The following is a 15,103-nucleotide window of genomic DNA, read 5'->3' as shown; positions in this document are numbered from 1 at the left end:
TTTAAACCTAATGCAAACAAACTTCCATGTGTGAAAGTCTGTCGCTTTTTATACCTAGTCATATAAACTGATATCTTCAAGACCCTACAGACACGCCATTTTTATCATTTCAATAATTTAAAAAGATGCAAGAACGTCAGTTGATCCATGATCCATTAAAATTTAAATAATCCATTAGAGTATAAACACCATTTAATGGTGGATTAAAATTTTAATGAACCATCAAAATACAATTGACGTTCCTTCAACTGGGAATTATTCCCATGAATAATTGTCTTATTTGAAAAGTCCAACTACTTAATTAAGAAACTTCAGGGAGTACCTAGACACATAGGGCATCAAGTTCTAAAAATGAGATTTGGAGGGTTTTGGAGAAATCCATTGATGACAGCTAGATGTCTTTTGTAACCCCTTCCAATTCTCTTTATAATCACCGCTGAATTTTGATATTGAGTCCATTTTAAAAAATAAAGAAGCTTTTCTGAAACCTTAAGGCTGTTCTTGATAATTGCTGATCCGTTTTCGTTTGGCCACCATATATTTCCCGAATAATATTAATAATTACGGATGAAGGATTCAATGAAACGGCGAGTTCCAACACTGATACATAAATTTTATTCAACGAAGTATTACATAGAAATGGAAATCCATAAAACATTTAGAATAGCTGTAATGCAAAAGAAAATTTTTTCTCAATACATGCAGAGTTACCTTTCATTATATAGACTAGAAAACTTCAAATGCAAAAGGAATATCCAGAAAATTTTATTATATAATGCAAAAGGCTCTTATTATTGGCAAATTTAACTTTACACAAACTCTCATAAATTTCTTGTTAATATGGAATATAAATACATATATATATCATATTTTATTAGTCAACTATATATTGAAATAAAGAGGTTCAAGAGATAAAAATATTGAAAAACGAGAACAATACAAAAGAACAATGAATACTCAAATGAGAGTATTTTAAAAATAAAAATATTCACGAAAAGACAGAGGTTAAGTTAATTAATTCAAACCAAATCAAAAATTAAACGTATAAGTACAATAAGCTGTGCGAAACATGCAGTTCTGATAAAAATGATCAGATAAAGTTATATAAAATCTTCAATATATTTAAATATTAGAAAAAATACATCATTGCATTCATTTATGTACTTGGGGGTTGAATTATTTTAAACGTAATAGTTAAGGCACAAACATATAGAATCTTTTCCTTTTCAAATGTGAAACAATAGTGCTTCGGTGAAATAAAACGGTATTTCCGAGGCAGCCAATAAATTGACTAGCATTCATGTTTAGCTTTTTGACAATGAGAGAATTTTAATAGTTAAAAAAATGTAAATCATCCAAAAAATTTGTATAATCACATATTCATCAGGTCATGTTTGAAGGGTTCAGTTGTTTTGTTTCTTCTCGAAGAACATGTAATCCTGAAAAAAAATATTACATATTCATTGAATAAATCAATATATATAAAAGGGATTGCAACAAGGCATTTGAAAATATTGCATTCATATACACTGCTCAAATATTTAAGTGGATAATTTGCCTACTGTAATAATATGTAAAGGGAAATAAAAAACAGATTTTGTAAATGTGCTACATGATGTTAACCTGCCTGAAATGGTAACAGAAAAGTATAAAAAAAGTTCCCCTGTAATAAACATCCTGAAATCAAGATTTAATATCGTTAGCAACTACTTATTGAGTTAAACCTTTGTTTAAACAATATATTAATTGTTCAAGTTAAAAAGCTTCTAAAGGCATGTGACATGGTATGTACAGCAATAATGAAAATTGCAAAAAATACGTTTTCTCTCTAATATCCATTTGAATTTTTGAGCCGTGTATGTTGGAAGCAATATACATAGCCAATAGACTTCGATAGCAGTGTATTGATTAGCCAATATTCATTAACATTTCAGGAACGAAAAAAAAATTGAATACTGGTGATTTCATCAATTCATTAGTTTTGAACAATTCAACACTTCCATCGCTTTAGAATCAGGTGACTACTGTTTTTTTATTTCGTTTCTGAGATGCCCCAAATGCCAACACAGTACAAATCGTTCTCCCTCATCTTCCACCTGAATGTTAGCAAGCGGTTGTTTTTTAAATCGATGCATAAATGAAGTTTGTTATTTGGTTTTTCTGCAGTGCTAATGTGCAGAAAAACCAGATTTATATTAGTATTTCTTTTTCCATAGTTATTTTAGTAAAACATTAAAAATTCTATACAAGACATTAAAAAAATTAATAGTTCTTATGTGTTAAGAGAAAGCAAACAAATTTAAATGTTTGTTGAATCAGCCAATTAATTTTATTCTTACAGGGAATTATTGAATAATAATACACAATTTTAATTGTGATGCCCAATTGTGAACAGAAACCCTGTAGGGGAAAAATTATTAAAATGATTATTGAAAGCCTAAAGAAAGAACAACGATTTGCACTGAGTGTGACCAAATGAATGAGAAAAAGTGTAAGAGAAATAAAAATAATCAATAACTTAGGTAATTACTTGTGCATGGTAAATAACAAGCTCCTCATTTCCCATTATTGTGATTTTTCGAAGAACATATAATCCTGAAACAAACCAAATGAAAGCTTTCATGCAAATGGTAGTATACAATGCGATGATTCATGAAGAAAAAAACAACACTGTACAATCACCGAACAACCATCAACCAAGGGTTAATCCAACCTTCTTTGAATACTCACGATAAGGAAGCACGCGCCCAACATAACAGCCTTCATCCTGACGTCCAGATCCATCGGGAAGGTGATGCCGAAGAAGTCGGAGTCTGTGAACATCTCCCTGGACAGTCCGGACCACTGTTTCGATATCCTTCCTACTTCGGTGCTTCCATCGGCCGACATCACCTTGAACTCGACGTCTCCGCAGAAGCTGATCGTACAGCATGGTCCGTCGATCTTCAGAACGGTGTCGCCGTTCGCGTTCTTGATCGAGAAGCTCGGGAAGCACAGGCTCCAATCCTGCTCAACGGTGCCGATCAGATGGCCAGGAGGGGAAGAGACCTCCATGCTCTGAAAATATTCGTTTAAATGAATGAGAAAGTAGCGATTGATCGATTTGTGAGGGTGCAATCATGAGCCTCAGCCTAAGAATTTTAATATATGACAATATACTAGATATGTGGAAGTTTGGCTGGTAAGACTTGGGGGCTATAACCCAAGAGTACTGCGACCAGTGTATGTCGTGATTGCGAGACTAATAACCACCTAGAGGCGATAGCCCATAATCCACGACGAGTACAAAGTCATCATGATAACTCTATCAGCCTATGAAACCATTCTCAGCATATTTGAGGAAGATATAGGAAGAAGATCGCAGATTTTAAGGGCGGTTGGGATGCACTGCGACCGGTTGGGATGCACTGCGACCTTGAGATTTATTATTCCTCCATCAGAGCTGTTTTCGCGCTATGTCGTCTACAGTTCGCCATCAAGTTCCAGAATCTTACGAACTCACTATCTTTAGGCTATTCAAAATATATAAATTGGGGTTGTAACACTCAGGGTTGAAGCGATAGGGTTTTGAATCATCTTGGAAGCTGTACCCCTGGAGCAGAACATATAATTCGGTTCCGTCGACCTACAGAGTCGTTTTCAATGGCCCATTCTGGATGTTGTAGTATCAAGCACAGCTCTGGTGGGTGGCACAATAGATTCCTTTGTTGCAGTGCATCCTAACCCCTCAAGATAATTTACTGGTGCGTGGGCCAAAATTGGTTACAAATACAATGGCAACAATCTATCAAAAGATTTCAACTTTACTGAGTACTGTTCGAAATATTTACTCTTTATATATCTGCTGAGATGGGAGTGCAATAATACCGTAGATAGAGCAACAGGCCAATAAAGTGACTCTACTAGGGTACCAGGGCATTGTGGTGTTGAAGGAAATCAACAAGCTGAAGAACTTGTGAAGAGAGCATCAAGGTTAACACCTGCTGGACCTTTTTGGGCTTGGAAACTACCAACATAAGGCAGCGGTCTAACAATGGGAGCTGAACAACAGAATAACCCTCTGGAGAAACACTCCTGGACTTACTCAGTCAAAGAAATTCGTGATGATTTCATCGATTTACACCAGAAAGCTGCTGAAGCTGTCACGAGCTGAGCTTTGGGTCATGGTGGACTGCTGACAGTGCACTGTCGGCACAAATATCATTTGTACCGTTTGGGAAAGTCAGCAGATGAGATTTGTAGGCTCTGTGGATCAGAAGCAGAAACAGCTGAACATATGGTATACAGGTGTCCAGAGCTGGCTGGCCTAAAAACCATTCATAAGGGGAAACCGGTCCTGGATACTCACGAGGTAACAGCCAAGGCCCCTAAGGATGTTGTCGGTTTTATCAACACCATTGACGATCTCCTTGGGTTCCTATGAATGAGTAGGGTAGAGAACAAAAGATCTACATGGTCGCAGTTCCCAAAAGGCGAAACTCTTCATAAATAAAGGGATGTCGCGTATTTTCAATGACAGTTCCGCATGAAACAACACAAGTGTTACCCAGTATTCATAGCCATGATGGGCTCGAGACGTTTTTCCTCTACCCCCAGTCAACCAAATGTTATGATTCGAGTATCTCACCTGTAAACAGCATGGGAAGCAGCATGAATCGCACGCCAATGGACGATGGAAGTGGATAACCTCATTTCGGAAATTGTCGAAAACTCTCATGTCGAACGGCCGCAAAGGTCCACAACAATTCCTCGTGCAACAATCGGAATCCTCTACAGCGTAATAAACTTTTTGGCCGAGACTATTTTTCACAGAATATTTATTGTTGGTTTCGAAACCGGTGAAAGCTGAAAAAAGGAAGGATCTGTCATAGCAGCTCGGAAATATTGGACATAAGGATATAACTTACCTTCCATCAGTTCGACCTTTTGGTGTACTAATAATTGATCAATCATAGTAAGGTATTCCAACCCTGCAGGACAGTTGACTGGCCCTTGCGGTATATTCATCCAACCACCTTTAGAGAAAGGGAGATCTTAGTTTTGGATGTGAATTTTAAATTCTGATCAAGATTTGAACTACAACTTACAACTCCTACCCATATGGGGTAGCAGTGATTTAATATTCAAAGTGCATGAAGAAAAAACTGACTATCTAATCATTCCATATTATACACATATCTTAATTTAAAATATATTTCACTGAACCTACAAATTTCGCGCTGTTTTTGTTATTGAAACAACATTTAATTGTATTGAAAAGGTTTGGTAGATACCAAACGCTAATAGGTTGAAAAATAAAATTCATACCGATAAAACAGCTATAAAAAATTGATGTTCTCATTAAATAGTGATTTCAATTTGATACATAACAAGAGAAAAAAGATGAAAATGAGAATATGTAGTTTATTTTGCAGACTTCTCAAAACTGTGGGGCTTGTGGAATTTTTCCTTTGCTCGATTTAAAAGTTTTATTAGTGGAAATAATGCATTTGAAATTTTTGCTACCATGAAATACAATCCATTAAAAAATAAATATAGTGATGGTCTAGACTCTAGACTATTAGCCACATAAACCTGATGGGGAAACAATTCAATTTTTTTTTACATTTTCGCCATGAAGGATGTTTCATATGATATATGTATTATTTATTGAGTATGTTCAATGCTGATGATGGTACGGTTTGTTCAAATAGACATTTGTACTATTTGTTATTTGTTAATCAACAACAACAACAATGGGGATTAATTCATATTTGATTGTGATAGATCATAGCGAGCCCTATAACAAAGATTACGACTTATCTCATCCAATGTTTTTTATTTACTAACGAAAACTTGTTGAGCAGTGTTACGAATGAGTTGAAAATAACGGCAAGGCTGTTATAATGATAATAGACAAATAAATCGTGTATGTTTTGCCAAATTTCACGCGGAAACATAAGAAATACGCTGCTCAACAATTGATCACGCATAAATTTCTCTTTATTCATGGAACATCTGTTATACATGTGCTTTTCACTTTATCAAACTCTTGTCCTCTGAAATCGAAGTAGGCAGCAGATAGTAGAATGAGAAACCATGTGGTACTTGTTGCTAAACCTGTTTTTTCTCCTTTGAATCGATTTGAATTGACAATAATAATCGTACCGTTTCTCTCCATTTAATTTTTTTCCCCCGTTAAACAAATTTTCAACTAAATTTTTTCTTATAAAACTCTTCATCCTTTTGTAAAAAAAAAACAAGAATATCAACTGAATATACTCTGGTATCTGATCAAAATAAACATTTTGAAGCGAATATTCCTGAAATAAATTAATGCTAGGTCAGCGAACCCTATCAATTGTTGAGCAGTGTATAATGATCTTAATCCCAATTTACAACGTTTATTTTGAGAAGAATTAAACGGCGAATAAAAACGCGAGGGATAGATACATAGATTATTTTATTTTCAGATCAGTGTAGTTCAACATATGAAGGTACAAGTGAAATAGAAAATACCTCATTACTCTCTTAAACAAACATCATGAAATATGCATGAATACGTTTTTCCGTTATTAGAGGATATTGAAAAAAACTCGATAAGATTTGTGGATAGCTTCAACATTTTTTGACCAGTTCTTCCTTCTAACTTCTACAACGGGAATGATTTAGCTCGAGAACAGATATAAAATTTTCTTCATATGAAACAATTCCTGTGCTTTTTCAAACTATGGGACAGAGTTGAATTGATCGCATTGTAGCGTTTCTGATAAAAACTGACGAAATTTATGCCATTTTAAGCGTGTTTCCTTCAACTTCACTCAACCGTATCACTATTATGTAAACCACGAGATATCTAAATTGAACTATGTATACTGAATCAATCAGAAACGCCGAATTGGATATCGTTTGAAATACATATACATAATTATATTATAATCATTGGTTTTCAGACAGCGTACTGAAATGTATCAGGAAAATAATAGCTTTATTGGAAAAAATGTCCATTTTTAAATGGTTCATTTCGAATGAAATTATTACTGCAATACTGCAGCCAAGAATAGATGCCTTCAGAAATGTTCACAATAAGGCACTAATTAAAAATGAATAAAATTTGGTGATAAGGCATGGAAGCTAGACCCAACTTACAATTTGTTACATTAGGAAAATTAACTTGAGCTTTGCATAAATGTTCTGTTTAATGTGATGCAAACGTATTCGTTAGTAAATACGCAGAATAATGGCATACCTTTGCTCGTCTTCCGAGAGAAACTTGTAATACCCATCAGATTTCGGTGATTTTTTGAGCACTAACATCCTCTTGAGTCGCTTCAAAAACCGCGGAATACATCGGAACCTCGGTATCTTCCTTTCGGTCATTCTTTCTTTGCAATGGTCTTAGAAACATACGCCGCTACCTCACTGATGCCCTTCTCAATTCGCGTTAAATTGAATTTATCCGGTGAAACGGAACAGCTCATAACGTACACAATCTTTCAATAAAGGCCGATACCATCGCCGAAGATCTTTTGGATAATGAGTGGACTTGTTGTTCTAGAACACGAACTTCGTTTGCTTGAAATTCATTATCAGTGTAGCCTTCTAGGCTCAAAATGCCCGAAGTATACTTAAGATACATCGCTCAAGTCGGAACAATTATTATTCTTTCGAAATAAATATTTCTTATCTATATATGTATTTATCAACATTGTGAATGGAAAAATAGCCTGTCGTCAACAAATATCGGTATAACTGGTGGATTCACATCACGGTTCCTGTTGATCGTTAAGTTTTCAGAACTGAGGAATACCTAAACTAATCAATTCTACATGATAATTCTTGATCCGTTGAACCTAATCTCAAATTACTATTAATTTCTGTGTAAACTCCAATAACTTCGGGGTTATCTGATCTACTATGAAGTCACCAATTAAATAGAATTCAAAGAGAGCGACAGTAATGTTGTCTTATTGAATCAGTACCAAAAAAGCTCACCAAATCGGGTTTCAAGTGATATTCATGATAAAAGGTGTATGTTTTTTTTTTTGTGGTCCATATCTGCGGTGTAATGTCGGCAACAAACTCAACAACTTTTTTCGGTAATGGCTCAGTGTGCGTTTAGGGGGGCATTCGTTTTAATGGGCGTTAACGCATACGTAACGAAGAAAAGGTATCCTGATTTGCTGATAGAACCTATTTTTGTTCTCTTTGCGGCAACCATCGGCAACATTAATATGTTAGTCGACGGATTTTTTTGAAGGAAAATAGAATGAATTAACATCCTTAACTTTTGGCGATCAGTTTATTTATTACAGGGTGTGATGAATATATCTTGACGAAGTACATACGTCTTCGGTCAAGGAATCACCTGTTTCAAGCAGCATCTTTAGTAAACACCCTGTATATTCGCTAAGATTTTTGTTCTCACTTCAAGGAATAACAATTTTTTCGTTATTTATTTTCTTTAAGTGAGCAGAACGAAAGCCATAAAATTCAGATACTGCAGCTTCGATATTGAGAACACCAGGAATTAGATATTCACATCAAACCTTTTCATAAGAAATGGAAATATCAGACGATAACAATTTTCCGCACAGGAAACCCTATCGTCGAACCTTATCATGAGAAATTTAAAATAATTAATATACTACTCGATCAGGAAAAAAAGCTTCTAGAGGAATATGTTTTCTCAAACATAATTTTCTTAGAAATGTTGGATATGCGAAAGATGTTTGTGGCAACTGACTGATAGCCAGCGTAAAAGCATAAACAATAAGTGATTATATTGATCGTTTATGCAATTGACCTGAAAGCGCTCTGACAGACATGTCTATGGATTGAGAAAATTCTCAACTTTCTATAAGAGAGTACGAATACGAAAAATAAATTGGTACAATAATAGCTCTTGAATAGGTGATTTTTTCTTTTGATAAATTTTCAAATTTTTCAAGTAGTGTTCTGATACAGTCTGGGCAAAATCCATTGGGGGATACTTTTAGCTTTTGCACAAGAAATTCCAAATATATTTGAAAGCAGTTCACAGTGTGACAATTTTTCAAGCTTTAACATCAGAAAAATAAAAAAGTTTTTCCACAAATCTCAACATTTCAGAAATAAACAGATTTGTTCTGGCATGATCCAAGATTTTGGAAAAGTATAATACTCATAATAGAAATTTGAAACCCAATAAGGAAATCAATAAGATAGGAGATGAATATCTCATCTTCATTCATTCAATTTTTATAATAAATAGGCTCATTCTATATCGGAACCATTTGATTCAGTTCAATTCTCAGAATGATTATAGAAATAATGCATTTTTATTATTCTGCTGAATCTCAACATATAGTAACTAATATTTCACTTCACTATACTCATACAAAATTAATTTCACAGGAAATTTGAGATATGTTTCTATATTTATATCAATGAGTCAATATTAGACACAAGTTTATCACAGATATGAAATCAAATTAAGAACATATAGCTCAAACTTTGAAAGAAAAAAATTTAGGCACTTAGCTATCTGAGATAAGGGGTGCCTTAAAAGGCAATGTCAATAATGATCTCTGGATGGCTAATGGATTGAACGGAAACACAATTAGGAAGAATATATGACAATTGCTCACTTGGAAAAAATTTTGGGGGCCCCTAAACCTGCTTCTCATAACCAATCTTCCCCTATATACATTGGTGGTTCCGATTTAAATCATTCTTTTGAAAGATAACATGGACTCGTAGGAGTTGAAAGCAACTATGTGTGACTCACCATCTCCAGCTATAGGTTGATTGGTAACCGGTACTGGAGGGTAACCTGTTGTGGGTGGATATGGAGCTGGTGGCCCGGGTGGGTACTGATTTCCTGGAGGATATTGGGGCTGAGGTTGTGGGTATCCCCCCTGTGGTGGGTAGTTGGAATCATACACCGGGTTTGGATCTGCAACAAATATGGAAATTTATATTTTGAACAAATGGAATTCAGACACTTTGTAACACAAAAATTCAAGTTATGTGTTTTTTACTCACGTGGATATCCTCCCTGAGGAGCAGTAGGTGGATAGGACATTCTGTAAATGAAGTCAAATGTTTTGAACTCTTATAATTGCTAGGACGATCTAACGGTTTGAAATTTAAGACTGTTCATTGGAGTATGAATTGAAATTAATATATCACCAGAAAGAATGCTAATGTGTCAACCGAACTTGACCTTGATAGCTACAATATACAGATATTGTTTATCATACTGAGGCTCTCTTTTTAAATTCAGCTAAGTTATTCCACGTAAACAAGTGCGCAAATTAAGTGATTGATTTAGTATCTAATTTCATGTTTCAGACATTCCCAAGGGAAGAGAGAAAACTTACCTTCAACTAAATGCTAATAATAAATTTTATCCACAATTACACACGCTGTATTTGGTATATACAACACTAGCAAATATACAAGAGTATCAAAATAGAATTAAAAAAGCTATATGACATAACAGCACGCCAATTCAAATAACAATTTTTGTATGGAGCTGAACCATGAAGCGTATGAGAATTTGAAAAAGTGGAAGCTGAATGGAAGAACTCAATTCAACGTTCCAAGTTCTAACCGCCTTTTTAAAATTGATTTCCCGAACCAATTTATCCAACGTTTCGTAAGAAACGAAACGTCAAAAATCCCCGACATATACATAGAACTGGATATTGAAGATAAGTTAGCTTAATTCTTCTTCTTTTATTCCTTAACAAGCTGAAACCTGATGAGTAGTTTCTGTTCTTTACCCAAACTCAAAATAAGTTTAAAATCTTAATGCAGGGTGCTGTGGCTGCAGGGGTCCTGGGGTTCCAACCCTAGTTTTCTACAGGGTACCCTCCATATCCAGTATCCAGATTTTTTATTCTTGCTTGACCAACCGAGCAAACTTCAGCAGAGAAGAGACTTGAGACACCCTGGTATTAAGGGTTGGGCAGCTAAAACCATATTTGACTGAACTGGGCCTTCTAGAAACTTGAGGGTTGGTGTAGTGCAATGAGTAACCAAGGAATCTGCCAAAAACTCTTGGGTTAGGAGGAGAGAAAGGACTGGTGATGGCTCATCTTGGTAGACTTGAGTAAGTGACCTATATTCCACATGTCTTAGCCTCCAGCAAAGTCCAGCACAGCATGAAACAAAGACTGAATGGTACCTACAGAATACTAATATATATGTGGTACCATTGTTACTAGGGCTGCCCATAGATTATACAATTTCTACAATTCTTGAGGTCCATCATTTCTTGTGGATCCTTGATAATGGTGGATGCTGCTGAAATCTATAGATTAGGGGTATTGGGATAAATAGGATAGCAAAGTTTTTAACTCATAAGTTATAAAGATTGGCTAGAGTGACCTACATTTTCTCAGATTATTAGAAGTGTCCATCATAGCATAAAACAGAGACTGTAAGGTACTACCATTGAACCATAGGTAGTATTGTGCCATGTCGTGTGGATCTTTGATAAATGTCGATGCTGCTAAAGTATATGTATATTTTAGAGATTAATTTTTTTTGCGAGCCCTCTTCTTGTATAGTCTCTTATAGGTACTCTTGGAGCACCTCCCATGAAGGACTCACTCAATCCAAATGTGGCTGTGTCAAGACCTGACCAAAATGGTTGAATGATATTTTTATGCACAAATTGTTTATCTATAAAGGTTGCCAAGTTCAGTACCACCTGGTGTAATCCGACCTTCTGAAAGTGGTCAACCAAGTGCAAATATGAGTCGAATCCATTCTATGGAATGGGTTACTCTCTGCTTTTCTAGCTTATTGTTTTTGATGAAGACGTTGAGTTTATTCCTTGATTTGTAGCAAAGATTAACTCTATAATCTTTGATTTGTAGGTTTTGACGGAATCTGCTCCAATTTCAGAGAGTGAACAGAAAGTGCTCGAAGAAAATGATGGTAGTTTGAAACTGAGGATAATTTATGTGGAATCTTTTGGACTATCTATGAAGAGAAAAAACCAATTTGAAAATAAAAAGGCCCAGAATATGGTGGATGCGCTCTTATGTAGAAATTGGGAAAAGTAGGAAGAGTATCCTAGATTAACAAAGATTCGACAGTCAACAACCAGAAGTTTGTATTTTGTATTGTTTCCCCCAGTGAAGCCAATTGCTCTATTCAACTGAAATCCCCAGACTCATAAGGCAGCAATTTGGAGTGGCATCTTCAGAATGAAGATGCAGGAATGCTTTTCTTGGGGAATCCTAACAATCTTACACATCCCCACTCTCTGTGGTCTGAAGCCCAGTTCAGCTGTGTATGTGTACTTATACAAGTTTGAACATGAAACTCAACTGAACTGAAAAGAACATCTTTAGCGTGGAAAAATGGGCATATCAGTTGGGATCGGAGAATTTCTTTATGTTATGGAAGATGTGTTGGAAATTGAAACCGGCAGATGCCGCTAAGGGAGTGCCTGGGTGAATGTTTACGTTTACATTTGCAAGATGTAGGGTTTGCCTGGCGTGCGCATACCATGGTGGTGGTAGATTGTTGACGTGCGCAGAAAGAATATTGAAATTCATTAAATTGCTTTGGTATCCGTGTATCGAAGATGTAAGTAGTCTCGAGTTGGCCCCTCGTGGCTGTACGTTAGACAACATAGTCCGTGATGAACATATTGCAAAGATGGCGACATGTGCATAATTATTTGTGAGATGGATTGCATACAGTGCAGACGTCGCAAACATAGATCGTCCCACGGCAGATATAGAGTGCAGTGCCCTTTTTGAAAAAGTTTGAATAGTTGGAAGTTGTTGAGTCTGAGGACACGATGCGTGAGTTTAAAGTTGTCGTGTTAGGTTCGGGTGGGGTTGGAAAGAGTGCATTGACAGTACAATTCGTTTCTGGTTGTTTTATGGAAAAATACGACCCGACCATCGAGGACTTTTATCGTAAGGAGATCGAAGTGGACAACTCTCCCTGTGTGTTAGAAATTTTAGACACCGCTGGTACAGAACAATTCGCCAGCATGCGCGACCTCTACATAAAGAATGGCCAGGGCTTCGTAGTGGTATATAGTTTAACAAACCATCAAACATTTCAAGATATTCGGACAATGAAGGAATTGATAACCAGAGTTAAAGGTACCGAGAGAGTTCCCATTTTACTTGTAGCGAATAAGGTAGATTTGGACCACCAGCGAGAAGTGACTTCTTCAGAAGGCAGCAGTCTCGCCGCACAATGGGGATGCCCCTTCATCGAGGCGAGTGCTAAGAATCGAACGAATGTCAACGAGGTGTTTGCAGAGATCGTGCGTGAGATGAACTTTAGTCCAGAAAAAGAAAAAAAGACTTATTGTTGTTGCAGTTTACTCTAATCATGTGGCCCCGTTACGTTGAGCGAAGTGGAACGCCAATCGGTATAGAGATATCTGCAGTGTTAGTACAGTGGGCAAGAAGAATATTTTCCCAGCCGAATTGGCTGATTCACCAACTTTCAAACCACTTCATTTGTGTTAACTGATGCCGATGAGTATTTTGAGAGATATACTATCAGTTAACTTCGAGTGTTGGACAGCAAAACCACCGTTTTAAGACTATAAGCTCATTTCTAGTATACCTACTTACTCATTGATAATATATTATAAGTAATGGCTTAGAACAGCACAATATATTTTTATACATTGAACAAAGTCAAAACGCGAACGATACATACATATTTTATTTAGAAATTTTTGAACCAACTCATATCTACCACCAGATCTTTACTACCTATTAATGATAGTGCCTGAATGATTCAACATTGGTTGCAATTCGACTGTTCAAGCATAGAAATAGAGATGGTACCCACATGGCCTAAAAACTAGCCACATGGTTGCTAAATTAAACCGGCCAATATCATCTTGGTGCCCCATTATCATGTGAGCTCATATTGTACATATTAGAAGACTAACATTATTTTATCGAGAAATCTGTGTTTTGTAATATAAAACTACTATGTGATGTGTGTCTGAATGAGGAATGAGTGATTAATTGACTAAATAAATACGATTTTGTAAGTATTCAAATGTTGCCGATAGGTGTGTGTTCTGAGAGCCAAAAAGGATTTGTGATATACGTATTATAATAAAAATCAAGTGCAAAGTACTTGTTTTCTTTCAAATTCACAAATCCGCCAGTCGCAGCTTGATGATGAGCTTTCGAATGCTACTTTCACATCGTCCAAATAAGCATATTTCTGTTCATATTACCGCTTCCGGCTCGAATGAACCGATTTTCAACCGACAGACTCGGCGTAATCGATGGATTCGTCCCTGAAAAGGATGTGGATTTATTGTAACAATGGTCTGAATCATCGAGAGGGGCTGCAAATAGTAACGATTTTTGGAAGTGCTTCATCTGAGAGTCAAACATCGTTTTAACGGCAAGAAATAGATGAAAAATTTCTCCTGTTCCTAATGTACTTGGTAGAGATTCAAAAGGAATCGTACTTTCAAGAACAACTTAAACTCCATAAGCCGATTGCGATTTCATGTGAATATAATGACAGAACTCATTGAAAAATTTCCCACACATTTTCGCTAATGAACCTTATATAATTCAGCTCTAACAACGCTTGCTGTTTTACTGGAGAACAGTTTTGGATCCAAATTGATGGCAGAATAGTGATTGTTTGGTCATGATGTTATTTAACAATTAAAAAAAGGCACTATTTTGGACCATTTACTAACTGTTTACATTTTTGACACAGTTATCATATCTACCATCCAAAAACAAACATTTCAACAAAGCGCAATCAGCGATGAATCATTCCTTCATATGACTGAAATTCCGAACTCCGAAATTTTTTCTGGATGCCATCCTGTTTTTTTTTTTTGGATCAGCTCTTATTTTTAGCGTCAATCAACTCACTTTGTGCTCGAATCGCAGCACAATTCAATGCTTTCAGTACAAAATAGAGCATGAAATTGACGTGGTCATCAGTTTTTCCCGCATCCGGGGCTGTTACCCTTTCGACCCTTTAGGGGTGGATCGGAAATTCGACACGGTCGTTTTTTCAACCGTGTTTTAGAACCGAAATCAGGTACAAATCTGCAGGTTGTCCTTAACAATCTGTAAATGCTCACTTTCTACTGTGCTGGTGAGGCAGA

At 36.0% G+C, this 15,103-nt stretch overlaps 2 protein-coding genes across 3 annotated transcripts; one reads left to right on the top strand and one right to left on the bottom strand.

Annotated features, from left to right (window-relative positions):
* Nucleotides 1-592: 592 nt before the first annotated feature.
* LOC123321578 (phospholipid scramblase 1) lies at nt 593-10,640 on the bottom strand. Of its 2 annotated transcripts, XM_044909248.1 has the most exons (8): nt 10,344-10,640; nt 10,006-10,046; nt 9,749-9,916; nt 4,908-5,015; nt 4,628-4,845; nt 2,731-3,057; nt 2,531-2,595; nt 593-1,439 (listed from the first exon to the last, which is right to left on the bottom strand). In XM_044909248.1, the coding sequence occupies exons 2-7, from the start codon at nt 10,043-10,045 to the stop codon at nt 2,566-2,568; spliced, it is 891 nt and encodes a 296-aa protein (XP_044765183.1). In that variant the 5' UTR covers nt 10,046; nt 10,344-10,640; the 3' UTR covers nt 593-1,439; nt 2,531-2,565. The 2 variants fall into 2 exon arrangements, with proteins under 2 accessions (XP_044765183.1, XP_044765181.1); XM_044909246.1 differs by lacking the exon at nt 2,531-2,595 and having other exon boundaries at nt 10,344-10,639.
* Nucleotides 10,641-12,530: 1,890 nt separating this feature from the next.
* Nucleotides 12,531-14,096, top strand: LOC123321668 (ras-related protein Rap-2a). Its single transcript, XM_044909394.1, has one exon. It carries the CDS (start codon nt 12,785-12,787, stop codon nt 13,328-13,330), a length of 546 nt encoding a protein of 181 aa, XP_044765329.1. The 5' UTR covers nt 12,531-12,784; the 3' UTR covers nt 13,331-14,096.
* Nucleotides 14,097-15,103: the final 1,007 nt, after the last annotated feature.

This window comes from Coccinella septempunctata, chromosome X (assembly GCF_907165205.1).
Source record: "Coccinella septempunctata chromosome X, icCocSept1.1, whole genome shotgun sequence".
Lineage (NCBI taxonomy): Eukaryota > Metazoa > Arthropoda > Insecta > Coleoptera > Coccinellidae > Coccinella > Coccinella septempunctata.
Note: the sequence above shows the minus strand (reverse complement) of the source record. Positions and strands in the feature narration are given on the sequence as shown.